Here is a 19,992-nt window from a genome sequence, read left to right on the forward strand (position 1 = left end):
TTGCAAATGCTATCACACTGGGGCTTCAACATATGGATTTGGGGGAGGGGGATACACATTCATAGCTCAGGGGAGCACACAGTTGTATGCTAACCCAGAGTCGATGGTGGCTTTTGAACCAGATGGCGGCAGTGGAAGGAGAAGTATATTTTGAAAGGGGATGCAATGAGATTTGCTGATGCGTTGGTATATGTGAGATGAAAGACACAGAAGAGTCAAGGATGACTCCCAACACTTTTGGCCCAAGCACCATTATTGATTTGGAGAAGATAGTGGGGGAGCTGGCTGTGGTTTAATGACCAGATTGGCTTCCCTGCCTTTCTTACTGTTCCCCCTCCACCCTCCACACTTAGGCCAATGGAGTCCTTCTAAGACACAAGTCTGAGTTGCTTATGTCTTCTTTCCTTTGGTTCAAGGATGGATGAACAGATGTATTCCGGCATGCTTGTATATGTAGGAACTTGTATAGACCTTTTCAGTATAAATCCTTTGTTCTATGGCTTAGACACTCTCCCACCAGTCATTGTTGATATGGGCTAGAATTAAATGGTTAACTTAGGATTTTTCCCACTCAAGCCTGTTCTATCTAGCTGTATTTTCATCCTCCTTGTAAGTAGCCTTAAGCATCGGTAAAACATTGAGTGGGCTTAGTCTTTCTCTCTACTGCTCTGAGCTAGTCTTTCTTACTAACCCAAAACACATACATGCTTTTAGCTTTCTTTCAACATTGGTTTCTTATTTTAGGCAAGCAGTTTTGACTATGAAAATACTATACCTTTATAATTATGTAAATTTGAGGTGTAACAATCCTTTTCTAGCTATAACTGCTACGTGTCCTTCTTCCTAAGTTACGTCTACTGCTATGGTGTCTGTCCTTGTCCACCTCACTCATTCAAAGTCAGATGGTGAGTCACTTGCTTCATCAAGAAAAATTGGTTGAGCCCACACAGAGGAAGCCTCTGTGTAGACCATTAGTAGGGACATAAGGGATTAAAGAGGATTTTTGGAGAACATGGTTTCTGAGCCAGTCTTTGAAGGATTTAGATGTATAAAGAATAGACAAAATGATATTTTGAAAAGAAAAGTGTGAGAGGAGCCAGGTTTGGAGTACACAGGAAAAAAGAGTTGATCAGGCTTGGTTAAAGTGAAGTGAAAGTGAAGTCAAGTCAGTCGTGTCCGACTCTTTGTGACCCCGTGGACTGTAGCCTACCAGGCTCCTCTGTCCATGGGATTCTCCAGGCAAGAATACTGGAGTGGCTTGCCATTTCCTTCTCCAGGGGATCTTCCCAACCCGGGGATCGAATCCGGATCTCACTCATTGCAGGCAGATGCTTTAACCTAAGGCTATAAATATGTAAAGAGGATTCAGAGCTACATGGCTAGAAATGATGTCAGAGTGGATTGTGTGCAACAGTGGTTCTCGAACTTGAGGATGCATGAGAATCACCTGGAGGGTTTCTTAGACATGGTTTGCAGGTCATACCCCCTGGCGTGTTTGGTTCAGTATGTCTGAGGTAGGATGGGAGAATTTGCATTTCTAACAAATTCCCAGTTGCTGCTGCTACTGCTGCCACTGTCCATCCCAAGGTCCCATTTTGAGAATATTTCAATAGATTGGGGATGGTGAAGGATATAGTGATGCGATGAGAAAACATCTGTTTAAGAGGCGCTTTAGGAATATTTCATATATGTTATATATATATGGAATATATATGGATGTATTTTTGTCTTTTTAGTGTGTGTTTTATTCTTGCTTTTTAATCATCCTGTAGAGAAATCAGACCCAGGTGCCTCTTACATGTATAATCTTGAGTCACCTTGCATCACTGGGTAAAACTTTCCCCCATTCTTCTAACTATTGACATAAAAGAATTGGCTTGAGATCTCAGATTATTCAGCTTCTTATTCTAGTTTTGTTGCTGTTGTTGCAGGATTCAGAGAGTTTGTTTCTACCAGTCTTATGGCCTAAAAGAGTTTAATTCCTACAAGATGTGATTTGTTTTATTACCTTTTCCTCATAACTTCAATTCTTGGGCCCCATTATCATCTTTACTGCCCTATGCCTCATTTTCCCCAAGGCATTTAGATCTTTCCCCAGATGGAATGACTAATATTGAAATAACAGGAACTCAAGACAGAGTTATTGTTCAGCTTCTACCACATACTTGTGCCTTGGCTCCCAGAGTCCCTGTCATCTGATCCTAAATGACTTCTCCCAGTTTATTCCCTGATAGTTCTCTAAATGCTGTACTTATTTCTACTGGAGGCCTTTGCTCCTGCTTATCCATGTCATTGCTAATTCCTTCTTCTGTCTAGCTGGTCCTTGAATTGTACCTCATCTAGGAAGCCTTCCTTGATCATAAGGCCTTGATTCTTCCTTCTCTGAGCTCATTTTTCTCCTGCAAACTCCTTTGGAACTTGCCCTTTGATTGTTTGACCTCCGATATTCCTCTCTAAGCTCCCGGAAGGTGAGCCCCGTGCCCATGCATCTCTGTGTCTCCACTTACCCTACTGTCCTGGGTCACGCCTGATACTGGACATCATCATGGAAGCAGATTCCTCCTGGGGTTTTTCTCTAAGAGCTTCATCAGCTGCAGAAACAGTCCTGTCATTTGTGCTTAGAATCTGAGATGGCGAGTCTGTGCACTTGGTGTCTTCCCTCATTTCTGCACACCTTACTCATGATCCTTATATGGGAATAAACCTTCCTTTAGAGGATGTTACTGTGGAGATGAGGTGGCAGCAATCAGACCCAAAAAACTACAGGTAGCAAACTGACATCTGTGAGGCCAGGTACAGCTCAGTAGGTGTACTGTATTTGATGAATATTTGAGGAAATCGTAGTTTTGGCTTATTTGTTTTCTTATGTTAGCTTGGTTTTAAAATTTTGACGTTGAGTGCCTTTAACCTGGAATGCAGTCTCTAGCTCACTTGGACCCCACTATTTCCCATTGATTTCTATTGTGCAGTCCCTGAAAGCACCTGAGTTTGAGACTTCTAAATAAGTATTTGAACGAAACAAGGATGATTAAGATTGTCAGTGGTTACACTTTAAAAAATATAAAGCAGTTTACCAGAATAAGTTGTCACTATTCATTCAGTTGCATACTGAAACAGTGGTTTGTTTATAGCAAATTGCATACGGTTAGGAGAGCTGGATGATGTGATGATGAAATAGGGTCTGTTTATAAATAAGTAGTGTTTGGAAATGACTTGATCTTATAAGAAGAAAGGGAAAAGGATTAAGAAAGAATTATCTAGGTTTATGAGGCTGTAGAAGAGGATGAGGACACTTCAAAATACACCTGCAGACTATGTGCCAAGCATTGTTCTAGGCACTTAAAATATCTATAAAAAAAAAAACAAACAAACAGAACAAAACCTAGAAGAAAGGGTATTGGAGAAAGACTGGTCTTCTAGATTAAACATTCTGTCTTTGTGCCAGCATTTTATATATACATTTTCTTCTGTGGAATTATTCCCTCTGCCCTCCAGCCCCCACCTCACGTATAGTATTGGACAGTCAGGTTTTATTTTTTTACCAACGTCTAGGTGGATTTTCTACCCTTACTGGAGTAGCTGCCTGAGACTTAGGGAGACAGGTTTGGGATTAGCATGGAAGTATCAGATAAAGGGAAAAGGTACTCTCTTCCCAGCTGTAGTATATTATCATGGAGTGAGTCTGTTATTAAAGTTGTCACACTTCATTTCAGAAGAATTGTAGAGAAAGAATTTTCACATAATTTAGTGTTTTGTGTTCTTTATAAAATAAAAATATAATGATTCACTTTAACTGTAATGCCCAACTTTCTGTTTATAAACAATGAAGTACACACATACGTCTAATCTTAAAAACAGCAACAGAACCTCTTCTTTCCTGAGGCCAGTTTCTTCTTGGGCTGCTGCTGCCCATTTCCAGGCCTGTCCCCAGAGCAACGGTATCAGATGTATCACTAGTACTTACTTCCTGTATACCCTTGGCACCCAGTATGTTTGTTTAGGGTCTGTTAGGCCTCCTGACCAAACCCAGCTTTCTCCAACCTTTGTATTCTAAATCAAGGTCAGAGAAACATCCACGTCTTCTACCTATTCTTTGTTAAGTAGCTGTGAACAGCTTTCAAACAGATAAGAAATGAAAGCACTTTATTTTTATTATACAAAGTATTATCCAACAACATGTTGTTATACTGCTTATTACAAAAGTTCTTTTAGATGCTCAAAAGACTGATTGATGAAAAATAACTACAGATCTCATCAGTCAAAACCATTTTCAGTGTATTTCCTTTGAGTTTCCTACATCTAGTAGTTTAAAAAATAGTTGTTATTATAATAAATGTGTATGTTTTATTATCAAAGCATAATAGGAATTTTTCATTTCATTATCTGATTTTTATAACAATCATTCTGTGATGACTGTGTAACTTCCCTTCTACCAGGCTCTTATTTATTTATTTTACTATGGTTCTGTTGTTGGATATCTAAATTACCTGTGATTTTTCTCTGTTCTATAACACTGAGATGAATATCCGTGTGGAGAAAGCCTTTGCAGTGTTTAAAGTTAATTTCCTGGGATGCAAAAAAGTATAATAACTGGGTATAAGCAATTTCCCCAGCTTTTTAATGGCTTGACTGTTCATCCAGAGTACAATAAAAATGCTCTGAAAAGAAATTTGAAATAAAAGAGTTTTCAATATCTTTTAAAAATATCTTCATTATTTTATTGAAATTAAGCATTGTGGTAATTGTGGGTATTGAGTTTTTCGTTTTCTTTTTAATAGGCTTATTATGCCCGTGATGCTCTGGCTAAAAACCTCTACAGCAGGTTGTTTTCATGGCTGGTAAATCGAATCAATGAAAGCATTAAGGTACTGAATCTCTATACACAGATAAATAAATAATTGTAATAAGTGGTATGCAGAGTATAAACATTAAGTTAAGGATATTTTAATTTTATAATCAGGTAATTGATTAGCACTTACCGAGATTGTTCCTTGAAAAGCATTTCCCTGTTTAGGATTGGAATTTGTCAGCAGTTCTGTCTTTGTTTTGCATGCATGTTATAAGAAATCTCACCAGTGAGTAGTCTCATGGTATTTGCAGAGTTACTGCGAAAGAGAGCATCCTAGGTCCTGGTTGTGACTCATCTGGTGACTAGTTATGCACACTTGGCTGAAGAGGTCACTGGATCAGTCTAGCTATAATATATTCTTCAAGAAAATGAGAGTATTGGACTAGATGGTTTTGAAAGACCCTATGATCTCTTTTTTTTATAATTAAGCATCTAATATAGCACTGATAAAGAAAGCATAATGATACCTTCTTTAAATCATCTATTATTAAAATTTTGGGGAAATGGAATCTCTATATAAATATAAGAAAAAGAAATTAGGAAAAACTTTAAATACTAAATTTGTTTAGAGTTTTCAAATAAACACTTTTCAAATATAAACTGGTTTTCCTCTTTCATGTGTTTAAAAAAACCTAAATTCTATTCTTCTAGGCCTGAGACACGACTAACTTGTAATCTACGTCTATAGTCCTTGTTATGCTTTTAGTGTTATATGTAATGCTTAAATTAACCCTTCAATTTGAAACTATTTTTAAGGCACAAACAAAAGTGAGAAAGAAAGTCATGGGTGTTTTGGACATTTATGGCTTCGAAATTTTTGAGGTGAGCTGCTTATTATTATTATTGTTATTATTATCTTAATTTTGTGAAACAGTTGGAGATTAAATCTTGTGTTCTATAGAAAACATTTAATATAATTAATATGACTCTTAATCTACAAGTAACTCTTGTAAAGATGTAACAGTTGTGTGTGTGTATGTGTGTTAAGAGCTGAGATCCAGCATTTTGGAGACTGTGCTGTTTAAAAAAACTTTCTTGTATTAGTACTTGACTTTTGAAATTGCAAATTCAAAATTCTTACTGTGAAATTCCTAACAAAGTATATAGACGTTATGTCTGTAGTTATTAATATTTGTTCATTTGTAGGTTGCTTGAAAATCAGATAGGATGGTGCCGTAAAAAAAGCCAGAAATGGGAGAGCCTGAGGCTGGCTGTGGCCTGGCCAGAGCTGGTTACTTCATCTCTGTAGGACTCAGGCAGAGAGTGTCTGCATTATGTGCTTTGTTGGATCTTAGCTAGGTCTCATCCAACTGTAGTCTTATGAGTTCTGCTGCACAGGTTGAAAGAAATTTTCAGCTAAAAGTTCACAATGAAACTTTTTTTAAAAGACTCCATGTTCATTGCAAGTTAAATATTTAAACATGATAGACTCATGTTGGAATTTCTTATTTACCCCCTTGCTAACTTTGGCATTAAGAAGCTGTTTTAAGGACCTGTTAGGAGAAGGCAATGGCACCCCACTCCAGTACTCTTGCCTGGAAAATCCCATGGGCGGAGGAGCCTGGTAGGCTGCAGTCCATGGGGTCGCGAAGAGTTGGACACGACTGAACGACTTCCCTTTCACTTTCATGCACTGGAGAAGGAAATGGCAACCCACTCCAGTGTTCTTGCCTGGAGAATCCCAGGGACAGGGGAGGCTACCGTCTATGGGGTCGCACAGAGTCGGACACGACTGAAGCGACTTAGCAGCAGCAGGCATCCTTAAAGGACTCTCGCTTAAAGTGAGACCTAAAGGAGTCTTACTTTTAGGACTGGTATTTTGGTTTGGTTCAGGAAAAATAACGAGTAGATCTTAACTCTCCCCACCAGTAATTTGTGAATTCCTTTAAACAACGAGGCCCTACCCAGAGTGACCACCCAAAGAATTTAAATGTTCTAAGTATCAGTGTCACAGAGTCACAAAAAAAGACATCAGCTCGCTTCCTGCAGCTCAACCAGTCCTTTCTAGTAAACGCCTTTTTCTTACAACATTTACTTTGGGGATCATGCCTTCTCCTTGCTTTATCATGTTCCATATTTAACAGCTAGAGGGAAATGATCATCGAGAACTGCCTATATGCAAGAATTGTAGTGCTATATACATTGTCTGATTTAATTGCCACAATAGTCTCATGGAGTGGCTGCTGTTATTTCTCCTTTTATGAAAGAAGCAGCAGCAGCAGAGCTTTGAAGGTCAAATAACTATCCCAAGGTTATGTGGCTACTATATGTCAGACTCAGGACCTAAATCTTAGGCCTCTTTGATAAATAATTTAAAAAGGCCTTCTACTGGGCTTTTCTTTACTTTTCTCCCTAAACTCACATGGTTCCCAGTATCTGGAGACAAAGAAAAAACCCAAATGCTTTAAGTGTCCGAAATGCTCCCTATATCTGCACGTTTGTCATTATTCTTAGCCCCTGGGCATTGTGGGGCGCCTTCCCAGGGTTCATCTGTGTGCTGGTAGAAGAGTGCAAGGGACTTTTGTGCTTCCTGCTGCCCTCGAAGACTGCTCTTCAGCACAGTGTCTGCTTATATTGGTGTCCCTTTAGCAGACTCTGAAAAGGAGAGCTCCCCGTCCCTTGGTAAGAGGAAGAATTTGGGATTTGTGCATGAGAAGGATTGCCTGAGTAGACTCAGAAGTCATGGTGCTAAAATTAGTTTCTTTCCAGCAAAACCTCACGTTACTGTCACTTGATGGGCACTAAATGTCAAGTCATTCTTTACCCTTGGCAGGTAAAGAGGTTTCTTACCCAGCACATTGCTTATCTTCATTTAGATGGTTTCATGTGCAGGGCAAAAGTGGAGATCTCACTAGAAAATTAGGGGAAAAAAATCCATTCATTGATATTTCTCAGATCAAATTAATTTTATTTTTGCTTTGGCAGAAAAAAATCATTGATCCTTGCCAATGGGCGAGTGTTTGGTGTCATGTCACAGTACATGGAACATTTGTTTAAAGAGGATAGTGGAGTCATGATAGAACATTGGGTTGGCTTCATCTTCCAGTGAGCTCTAATTAGCCATGGGAAAAGAGACCTGCCATGCCCTGCCCCGCTGAGTTAAACCTCATGAGCAGTTTGACCATGTGTAAGTGAGGGAGTCATTTCCCCAGGGTTTATTCTGTACCTCCAGTGAGCCAGAATGCTGGTGGTAAGCAAGGCAAAGATGTTCCTTGCCTGAATGGAGCTTATGGTCTTGGTCCTAAGATGGAGAGTCTGTTGCTGGCTGAGGACACATCCTCTCTCTGGTAGGAAGCTCTAATCAGGAAATTAGATTTCTTCTTTAAAGTGTTTATTATAGACCTAATTCGGCTTCCCTGATGGCACAGTGATAAAGAATCCACCTACCAATGCAGGAGACACAGATTTGATCCCTTGGTTGGGAAGATCCTCTGCAAAAGGAAATGGCAACCCACTCCAGTATTCTTGCCTGGAAAATTACTTGGACAGAGGAGGCTGGTGGGCTACAATCCATGCGGACACAAAGAGTCTGACACAATATAGTGACTAAACCAGCGAACAGCAAGCAAGCAGACCTAATCATAACAGAATTTAGACGTTCCAAGTGGAAACTTGCTGTAACTTAGCACTGAGTGAGACACCCTTTAGCAATCCAGGAATATTTTTCATTTATGGTTAATTCAGGTTTTTCTACAAGCCTTCCTTTCTGAACATGCTTTCCTTCTACAAGTTTTATCACCATTTTCCTCAACATTGTTATAGTTATAGACTTTCTGAAAATGCCTGCATTATGTTTCTAAATGGTCTTCCTTCCTTCAGAAGAAAGTTCTGAAGTTCTCACAGCTAATTAGAGCTTACTGGAAGGTGAACCCAACCCAATGTTCTATCATGACTCCAGTTCAATAGTTCTCAAACTTAGCTACACGTTGGACTCACCTGGGGAACTTTGGAAAATTTAACTATTCGGGCTGCACCCCAGACCAATAGATCAGAACTTCTGGATATGGAGTCCAAGCAGCAGTATTTTCAAGCTCCTAGGTAATTCCAATGTGCCATCAAGGTTGCTCTTATAAACAGGAATCTTCAGTGTGAACTGTAAATTCCAAGCTTATATGGTGTCCTTGCCATTTGACCTCTGCACTAGATGTCCTGCCTCACACACAATTCATCTTAACCTAAACCTAATCTGTGTGTATATAATGTTCCTAAAACCAAATCGGTTATACTTTTACTCTTTTTAAACAGACCAGATCCAACCAGTCGTATGTCTACAGCAAATCTTATGATGGCCATAAAATCTTTAGAAGTTAATTTTCCTTCTCCATGCCGTAAATCAGTAAATAGGGTTCCCGCCCCCCATTTCTTAAGAGAATTAAGATTTGTTTTTCATTATAGTTAATTGTTCTCTCCATTTTCCCGTCTAAACCTTCTCAGTTAATCTTTCAAGCATCTTGATTTTTAATAATCTATTTATGCATTATTTCTTTTATAAATAAACTTATTTGGGGCAAAGGCAGAGGAGGGATTTGGTTGGGCTCTTTTAAGATACGTTTACCTGCTTTTTGATTCAGAATTAGAAAGTTGTTTTTTTTTTTTTCTTTTAATGTATTCACACAAATACCCCAGATCCTATTATACATTTTTCTGGATTCTCAGCAACACTGGAACATGTGGAAATGTCAGAGCTCATCAGGTTGAACACTGGGAACCTAGATAATTGAGGATGTAAAAGTACCATACGCTCGTGTGCAAGGGCTCAGAGTATGACCTAAGAGGAGGTATTCAGAATCCACATCAGTGCAAAAATGAAAATTTCAGTGATACTGTACACTCAAGTGAAAATAAACTCATAGAATATAGAAAAAATTCTTTCTTTTTTCTTCAGTGAAAAATGGCTGCAGGAATTAAGGTCCTGCCTTTTGGAAAGCCCTGGGCATCACTTTAAAAATTGTACAGGACTAGAAGGAATTTTTTTAAATGTTTCTAATTCTGCCTCTTGACCCTACTGACAGTTCCCATGAGAATGTTTTTCAGCTGAGCTGGTGGAAACCTTTCATTTACTTTGGTCTGTCTCTAAACGGAAGAGGGAAACTGATGCATTAAACCATGGGATGATGACGCATGCGTTTGACTGCAAAACATTCCAGTCCCAGCTGGGTGAATGGCTGTGCCTTGCTGGCCACACGTGATCTAATGTCAGTTTGGAAAACAGATTAGTGGAACATTGATATCAAAAATAAGGTGAAATGAATTAAAGTTCATTGAGGAGAAAAATCTAGCTATACATCCTGGTAGAACGTATTCAGTTTTGCAAAGGAAGAGAATTATAATCCAGACACTCCAAATCTTCACAATTAAGCTTGGATATTCTTATAACTGAAAACATGCGTTTAGATTTCTGAGGAATATTTATAGCATCTCCATAAAGTAGCAAATGCTATTCTTTAAAAAAAGTGAAACTGAATTCAGAACAATGCTAGGCAATCTAAATTGATTCAACTCTTTTCTAAGTACTTATCTAATAGAGTAGACAGGTGGTTTACTGGGGAACTCTTGTTAGTGTCCTATAGACCAAAGCAGGACAGCAGTGACTGAATATTTTACCTCTCACGTGGCTGAGCTAGTTTTGCACAGGCCAAATGCTATTATTTGCAATCAGGCATTCTTACTCATCTTGCTCTCAGAACCTCATTGAAAGTGGCCATATGTAGTAAGGCTGTGATCGGCGAGGTGCCATGATTGTTTCAAATTAAAGAATCTAACTAATACTTGGGGAAATGTCAGTGTGAGACCAACTGGTAAGTTCATCTAATGATTATAGGATTTGTTTTCTAAAATATTTTTTAAAAGAAGATTGATTCTAGTTGCAGGGAACATCTTTTGTTCCAGCTTTTTGTATTTAATTTTGTCCTTTATATGCTGGAGAACTTATAGTTAAAGAGGAAGGAGATGATTGAAAGTGGATTTTAGAATGAAAATTAATTTTCATTAATTAATTTTGAGAATTAATATAGTTCATAACATGTATATGCTTGTTTGTCAGTGTTGTTGCTATAACTTTTTAAGTCAAAACGTATTTAAAAAGTATTTCAGAGAACCAGAATGCTGTTTTTCTAATATTGACCATATTTGAGTAGGTACTGGAAAGAAAAATGTTACATATTTAAAGGGAAGTTTTCTATAACTTCAATTAGTCAGTTTTGTGAGTGTCTTTTGAAAAGGAGAATCTTTAATGTTAAATGTTTCTCTCCTACTCTGAGGATTGTTTTTTTTTTTACAAAGTTAATTTTCTGGGGGAAAAAAAGTGCCTCTTGATCTGGGGCCCACTTATTGACATTGTGATTTTTGAAAATGGATTGTTAAGTGCATTGTATTTTCCTGTAGGAAGAGCATTATAAATGGGGACTGCCCAAGTGTTTTCCGCTGAGTAAACCTTTGCTAAGACCAGCAACACACTTTAAAGCAATAATACAGCCCAATGTCTAAAACAGTGTTGTAACAAAGTTTTAGAACTTTTAGATAAACGTACTATTTCATTTGTTATGCAAAAGACTCCATTGTATGTAAAATAGGGAACCCCCACCCAACCTGTTACATCCAAACTTTGACCTCAGATGAAAGTGTTGAGCTATGGGAAATATCGATTAAATATGTAATTAATAGTGCTTTTTGCTGAAGTAAGTTATGATCTTTGAGTTTGAACTGCCCCCCCTGTTTCGTACATTATCTGCATGCTAAGTTGCTTCAGTCGTGTCCGACTCTGCAACTCTATGGACTATAGCCCCCCTAGGCTCCTTTGTCTGTGGGATTCTCCAGGCAAGAATACTGGAGTGGGTTGCCATGCCCTCCTCCAGAGGACCTTCCTGACTCAGGGATCGAACCCACATCTCTTGTGTCTCCTGCATTGGTAGGCAGGTTAGTTCATCTGCAGACTTCTTCCCACCCACCATCCTAATGATGGAGTTGAAGGAGCTACCTCATTTATTTTACATCTTCCTTTCAATGTTTATTATTTATAAAGAGTGTAAGACATCATTAGCCTTCTTTATTGCTGAGAATATACAAATATGATAATAGGCCAATATTTTTGATTCATCTTTCAAAATCACTACAAGTGGAAAGCTCATGGTTGACATGAGTATAAACTGGCTATGAATTTTGGGAATATGAATTTATGGGTTTTTTTGATGTTGAAAGGCTGGACTCAAACTCTAGAATTCTTAATAAAAGGCCTAGATTTTAAAATGTTGGTGTATTTTATATTTCTAAATCCAATGAGTACTTACTACCCCAGTCTGCACTTTGTAAACAGTGTAGAAGGGTACAGAACTCAGACACTTTGCTGTTTACTTGTGTTTTCTAGAGCAGTCCAACAAGAGTAAGGGTGGTTCTGAGCTTCATTTAAGGGGATTGTCTAGTGGAAAATTCAGTATGTTCTTGTGCCGAGAGTGTTAGTGTTATCCTTCAGTCTTTAGGGATGAATTTACTTTAGACAATGGAGAAAAATTCCATGAGTGGAGCATGGATAGAAAACTGGAAGGAGAGGAGGTGAGTCATTCATGAGAACGTGCTCCTGCCTACTTCCTCCTTTGGAGAATTTGATTCACAGGACTGTCGAGTACAAGAGAGAACCGGCTCAGGGATTGCTGGCCACCCGCAGTTCTGGACAAGCCAAAAAACACCCAAATTCCAAGCTGCTTTGGCACCTACATATTCGTGTGATAGTTCCTTGACCCAGTTTAAACTTTTATAAAGGGGAGCAGAAGAACCTGGTGATATTTAATGCTTATATAAATGAAGAAACTGAGTGTGTGCAAGTTGCACCTGTATGAGCTAGTAACAGACTGTTCTTTAATTTTCTGCAAATTGTAATGTTTTGCAACTTACATGTAATGATTTGGGACACTGTCAACAACTGAAACATTAATCACAGGAAATATGATTGCCTTCATTTTCAGCAGTAATGAATCACTCTTTGACAGTTCATGGCATGTTTGGGGTCAGTGAGGTAGGTTTGCAACAAATGCAAGGTGTTTCTCTTGGAAGTAAGCTGGCTTCTGCCTTATTATTGACTGTGCTGTTGATTTTGAGTTTTGTTCTGTAAGCAGCAGGTTGAGGTCAGAGTCGTTTCTGTTCTTAGGCTATTTACAGAACACTCTCCTGTCCCTCTTGTTTGTATTTGAAAAGACACAACACGTGCACCACAGGAAGGGGTCGCTGTGGTGGGAAAGGGGAGGGGTGCCCTGGATCTCCATGAACCTCTACTCTTTTGGTGACTTGCCGACTTTGTCCCCAAGTCTTTGAGTGAATATGTCAGACACATTTTATTTTTGCTGATAATTTAGTATTAGAAGTACTACATTCTGAAGCCTTAGGACTTCAAGCAGGATATATGACATATTATTTCAGGCAAACGGTTTTTATCCTGAGTAGCTCTCACCTAGCAGAACTCCAATTCAGAATACCACATGTAGGGTAGGTATTGTGATCCTGTTGATGGGACACGTGTTTTGATCTCAAGTTTTGTGCCAATCAGAAATATACTCTGGATGAAAAAATCTTTCATATATACCAATAAATAATATCCATCAGTGTTTACTTTTAGAAGTTCATTGCAGATTGAGAACTGACTGCATTTTGTGTAATCTGTCCCTTTGTGCACCAGAATGCAGTAAGTATGACCTGTGTGCAGTGCTGGGGTGTTGCATGTGCCTGTGTTAATAGCTTCTCCAACTGTGTGAAGTTTTTGCAGTAAATGGCCATTGATTAACTGTGTGTGGATATGAAGTGTATTGTAGAAGAACTTACAAAAAAGTTCATACAAGAATTTATAAAAATTGAGAGGAAGTTTACTTTAGCTCAGATGTACGCCTTAGGTTGTATTGTGATTGTGAAGCTTTGCCTTGGTTCCTAATTCGCTTGTGTGTATTTATTTCGTAGTCCTGTTCTAGAAGCATACCTCCAGCTGCTCACAGCCACATACTGTGTCAAGGACACCAGTTGTTCTCCCCTCCCTTCTTCTCATTAGTTACCATCTGAAAATTTAGCATAATTTTGTTTAAATAGCTCCATGGGTACAAACCTGTTAAATAACAGAAAGGATTCACTCCGTGAATTTAAAAAAAAACAAAAACAAAGATCTGCTCCTATAAATCTCTAAAATTTTAATTTTATGTACAAGTGTTAATTTGGGGTAGTAGCACTGTCTACAGATAAATTTTACCAAACTAGGAAAGCCAGGCTTTCTCGTAAATGGCTTTATACTGATTATAATAAGGCATCTATTGATACATCAGACCAACATCAGCTGCTAGTCAAACTGATTAAGCTCTGAGAATTGGAGCACTTGGTTTTTAAAACTTTTCATGAAAATGAGTGCTGGGGAATGATCTTCATGTCCAGGACTATATTGATTGAATGTTCTGGTGATAATTGTGTGCCTTTTAAATCAGAAACTTCAGGATTTAAAAAAAAAACAAACACAACTTTTATCTTCAACATTTAACACTAAAAGATTAATCAGTGATAATATATTTTATGTGTAGTTTATGGTTTAGAGTTTAAAATTTCCCTGGATTAATTAGTTTACTAGTGATTAGAGATCCTTAGCCAACCTCGAGGACAGTATGTGGTTAGGTGCTCCCTCCCAGGTATCGTTTTACAATTTGTCCTGGTTGAACTAAATTTCATTTTGAAAGATCAACTTTCAAAAACCTATGACTTTTGATTTCATCATTTCTGGAGAGATCTGAAGGCAGCTGCTCAATATTCACAGAGTGTTGAGCTTCAGTTCTGTCGTCACAGGCGGCCCCTCTTAGCCTCAAGGCCAGGACTGTCTACCGCAGTGGGAGAAGAGTCAGTGGTGTGGTCACCATCTCTCACTCACTGCCACTGTGTCCTCTCTGTGCAAAGAGGGGGAAAGAGTGAAAATCACAAGTTTTATTTCCCAGAGACGCTTCTTTCTGAATGGTGTGGTTCTTGGTGTTTTCATCCAACAGACATGCATTTTGTGCCCTCTGTATGTACAGCAATACATTAAGAGCTACAGATTGTTCAGAAATGGTTTAAGAATGGATCTTTCTAGGCAATAACTCTGCTGTGAAGAAGAAACTGCTGAGAATCATAAAAGTGATACACTTGTGACCCATCTGAGAGGAGACTGTTTCTAGCTAGGAGATGATTTTGATGTACTGATTCCCTTAAGTCTGTATTTTGTGAGCCCTCCATTCATTCATTCACTCATCCAGTACATGATGAGTGCTTGCTCAGGTGCAAGTTGCTGCAGGCATGGGCTTCCATTGGTGAGTAAGAGATGTATAGTCAACCCTTTTGAAATGTAAAATCTAATGAGACCAATTAGTATGAAACTAATCAAAGGTGTGAATACACATGTACATGCTTATATACACATAACATGATTTTTCACAAGTACTGGTATGTAAGAGTCAGAATAAGGGATATGACCCTGGGTGGGGGAGTAAGAGCTCTTTCAGAAAGAAAGAATTTCTTGAGCTCCAGAGTTTCACCTGAGAATGGAAGACTGAGAACTTGGATGACCAAGATGAAGAGTCTCGCTGTTTCTTTGATGATCTTCTGTGGGGAATGTATTTACTTTTCATTTTTACCATGTGTGGGCTGCTTATTTGTCAACTAAAATTCTTCATTCTCTATAAACTGCATAACTTGTGTATCCTTCATTCATTCACTTGACTCGTGTGCCTACAGTGTGCCAGCATCTGTCCAGGAGTTGTGTGCTGGGCCGCAGTTAGGTCCGCAGGACAGTGTGTGACGTTTCTCGTGGAGTGAGATGTTAAGAGTTGCATTGTCGTGGGAGCGCTGCTGGCATGCTTTATAAGGCTGTCTTCATTTTTCTCCACACAGGACAACAGCTTTGAGCAGTTCATTATCAACTACTGTAATGAAAAGCTGCAACAAATCTTCATTGAGCTGACTCTTAAAGAAGAGCAAGAGGAGTATATACGGGAGGTAATGTTGAAAAAAGTTTTCAAGTATTCCTTTTTTTAATTCATAATACAAATTCTGGTTTCAGAAGACTATTCAGACATGACCTTACATTCAGATGTATCAAGTACCTTTTTAAAGCCTATTTGTTATGACATCTAAGCTGACTGGGAACTTCTTTGCTGTGGGTGCAGGACAGTGCTCAGCACATAGTAGGTGTTCAGTGGACATCAGTTGATGGACTTGAGTCTTACAGGATTCCAGTGCAATGAAATAAAATAGTACCCTGTTAAGAAACTAGTCTGAGATGATTGAACAGAAAAACAGTGGTACATCTGTACACGGCCCTAGTATTCAGCAATACGAAGGAACAAACTTGATACACAACAGCATGAAGGAGCCTCAGATGCATTTTGCTAAATGAAAAATGCCAGATTCAAAGGCTACATATGTATGAGCCTGTTTGTATGTCATTCTAGAGAAGTCAGAGCTGTCGAGGCACCAGTGATAGAGACATAATAGTCAGTAGTGGCCAGGGGATAGGTGTGTGACTACAGAGGGGCAGCTTGGGGGAAATTTGGAGGCTGGTTGTGGTGGTGGTGGTTACCTGATGCTACGCATTTGCCCAAATGTAAGAGAACAGTACACCAAAAAAGTCTTGTATATAAATTTGAAAATATTTTAAGACTTTGTTCACTCTTTAAAAGCATTGATTTTCTAAAATTTTTAATAAAAAGCAGGTATTAATGCTAGTGCTGTGGATGTTATCTCGTTTAGATGTAGTTGGAAAATAATCAAGTAATATTTACAGAGTACATTCATCCTTAATTTTAAAACACATACTTGGTTTTCACCCTTTGATTTTTTTAAAAATAGCCAACAGTTTTCTATGTATAAATGTATTTATTTTAGACAAAAGGAGAAATTTTATTGTATCTGTATTGCATTATATTTTGTTTCCCTTTCATTTATTGCTTTAATATTTTAGTAATGTTACCTATTTTTCTTCATTTTTCTGTAGTGTCATTTTAAGTCATTAAAGACACAGAATCCTCTTTTTATGGCCTCTCAGTATAGATTTTTCTAATGTGATTATTATCCCCAGAGACTTAGTAAAATAACTCATCTACTGAAAAACTAAATCATAAATATTTTATTTACCATTTGGAATTAATATCATGCTTTAGAAACATTTTATACTTGAATGACACCTTTTTTAACATAAACATCCTAAAAGCCAGATTCATTCTCTTCCTGTCTTCTCATCCTAAAATGAATACCCAAACTTTGATCTGTAACTTAAAACAGTTTGTACAGATTGTCTAAGCCAGTTCTAAGAGTATATAGGAAGATCCTTTCCTTGCAGTATGAATTAGCTCTCTTCCCCTTAGAGGAAAAATAAATGTTTACACTTATGGACAAAGTGTACGCAGATACAGAATGTTTACATTTGGCCTCCCAGCTTTGGCTTTGTAGCTAGCGTTAGAACCAGTGCCTAGGTTTTCATTTTTTCTTTCTGTTGAAAATACTTTTCTCGGCAGTGTTCTATTTTTACATTTGAAATAGTTAATGGCCCTAAACATGGGGTTGACTCTAAAATGAATTTCTTCCTTGTGATTACAAATTAAGAACAGAAAAATCTAGGCCTTAGATTCTTGGATTCAAGATCTGACTTATTTTCTTATAAACACTGTAAATATATACAAAGTAATATTGACCCGAGGGCCTGGTGAGTAAATGGCCCAGAGCCAGCAAAGTGCATGGGAAATTGCCGCAGATGGGAGTCTGGAAGGGGAGGCCGTCTCAGCCCAGGTCAAGGGCATTTATTTCAATCGAATTGTATCTCTGCGGCTGCTGCTAAGTCGCTTCAGTCGTGTCCGACTCTGTGCGACCCCAGAGACGGCAGCCCACCAGGCTCCCCCGTTCCTGGGATTCTCCAGGCAAGAACACGGGAGTGGGTTGCCATTTGCTTCTCCAGTGCATGAAAGTGAAAAGTGAAAGTGAAGTCGCTCAGTCGTGTCCACTCTTTGCGACCCATGGACTGCAGCCTACCAGGCTCCTCTGTCCAAGGGATTTTCCAGGCAAGAGTACTAGAGTGGGTTGCCATTGTGTCTGTGCTAGACTGCTGCATTACCAGAGTTTTGGAAACCAGAAGATGACATTTGCCACATTGACTTTTATAAAAGAAATTTTCAGAGAGGAAGTGGAAGATAGTAAGATGGGCAAAGTCTTGTATTATAGATAGTAGTGTTGTAGCATCATTATATGGGATTTGATTATGTTCTGTTTTTCTTTTTCAGGGCATAGAATGGACTCACATTGAGTACTTCAATAATGCTATCATTTGTGACCTAATAGAAAATGTGAGTATTAAGGACAGTTTTCTAACAAATTCTTGGTAGTATAATTTACTAGTTACGAATGATCTGACTGCCTTCAATGGTAAGCTTTGGTATTTCCAGTATTTGAACATGTTAGAGAAATACAGAGTTCTGTGGAGACTTTTATCACAAGCTTAAGAAATTACACACAGTTCTTAAACACATACGTAGACTGCTAGACATTTTGATACTTAGCCAGTATTCCCCCATGCTGGTCCTATTGCTGATAGATGATTCTGATGTCCTGATTCCCTTAAGTCTATTTTGAGAGCCCTGCATTCATTCATTCGCTCATCTAGTACAGGATGAGTGCTTGTTCAGGTGCAAGTCCTGCAGGCATGGTCTTCCATTGGTGAGCAAGAGATGTATAGTCAACCCTTTTGAAATGTGAAATCTGAGTGTTCTTGACACTCAGTTGCTATGCCCTTACGTATACTGTTCTATCTTATGTGCTGGGATCCCAGGTCCAATCCACAGCTCCTGGAAATAAGAGCCCTGATCATAGGAAACTCAATAAAAAAGATGTTTGCCCAATTAAATTATGCCGTTCCTAAAATTCTAGTGACCTCTTAACATACTATTCAGTGGTTATTATCAAAAAGATAATTGTTGGTGAGGATGTGGTGAAATAGTAATCCTTGTGTACTGATGGTGGAAATGTAAATTGATGCAACCGCTATAGAAAACAGTGTAGAGAGAGGGAAAAAAAGATAAGAAAACAATATAGAAGTTCCTCAAGAAATTAAAAATAGCACTACTATGTGACCCAGCAATCTCACTTCTGGGTGTATATATCCAAAAAAAAAAAAACCAGAATCAGGATCTCAAAGAAGTATCTTCCTCCCGTATTCACTGCAGCTTTATTCACAATAGCCAAGATTCGGGAAACCACCTAAGGGTCCGTCCACAGATGAATGGGTAAAGAAGATGTGGTGCACATATACAATGGAATATTGTTCAGTCTTGAGAAAGAAGGAAATCCTGCCATTTGTGACAGTAAGGATGGACTTTGAGGGCATTATGTTAAGTGAATGAAGTCAGAGAAAGACAAGTACTGTATGATATCACTTGTATGTAGAATCTAAGTTTAAAAACTCAGAATAAAATGAATAGTGATTGCCAAGGGCTAACGTTTAGGGGAAATAGGGAGATGTAGGCCAAAGTGTACAGACTTCTAGTTGTAAGATGAATGAGTTCTGGGCTCTGATGTACAGCATGGTGATAGAGTTAACAACGCTGTATTATATATACCTGTGGTTAAGGAAGTAGGTCTTAAATGTTCTCACCACAGAAAAAGAAATGGTAATTATATGATGTGAAGGAGGTAACTAGCAATATTGTTGTGGATCAATGAACATGTTGTACACCTTGAACTTTCATAGTATTATGTCAGTTATATCTCATTAAAACTGGAAAAAAGTTTACAAAAACAACAACAAAACCCCATGCAGTTCAAGTTAAAGTAAAGGAAGATAAAGGCACCATCTCGGGAGCTGAATTATGTAGGATCCCAGGGGTGGCTGGTATGGATCACGGCCTTGCTTCAGGATGTGACGGACAGTGTATATGACTTCACAGGTGGCCGAAGGCCATGGGATTTTTCAGGTGACAAATTATGCATGTGAAAGGCTTAACCTGTGAAAAGTTCCTGCATCATTTGTAGTAACCTTTCCAAATCCAAGATTTTTGTGTTTACATCATATTCTGTAGTTTATTGTGAATGAATTGATTGCGGGAAGGTGTGTAAAAGCTTAGGATCCTGACCTTGATAACAAAGTAATCGGAAGCAGTGCGTAAATT

The 19,992-nt window shown here is 38.5% G+C and overlaps 1 protein-coding gene across 6 annotated transcripts in view; it reads left to right on the plus strand.

Annotated features, from left to right (window-relative positions):
- The window catches only part of MYO1B (myosin IB), a 192,318-nt gene that overhangs the window by 137,351 nt on the left and 34,975 nt on the right, over positions 1-19,992 (plus strand). For all 6 annotated transcript variants that reach the window (XM_069577880.1, XM_069577882.1, XM_069577885.1 and 3 more), the window contains exons 12-15: positions 4,779-4,865; positions 5,606-5,671; positions 15,731-15,835; positions 18,112-18,174. In XM_069577880.1, coding sequence (XP_069433981.1) covers positions 4,779-4,865; positions 5,606-5,671; positions 15,731-15,835; positions 18,112-18,174 — 321 coding nt within the window. The remainder of the gene's footprint in view (positions 1-4,778; positions 4,866-5,605; positions 5,672-15,730; positions 15,836-18,111; positions 18,175-19,992) is intronic.

This window comes from Ovis canadensis, chromosome 2 (assembly GCF_042477335.2).
Source record: "Ovis canadensis isolate MfBH-ARS-UI-01 breed Bighorn chromosome 2, ARS-UI_OviCan_v2, whole genome shotgun sequence".
NCBI classification, from domain to species: Eukaryota; Metazoa; Chordata; class Mammalia; order Artiodactyla; family Bovidae; genus Ovis; species Ovis canadensis.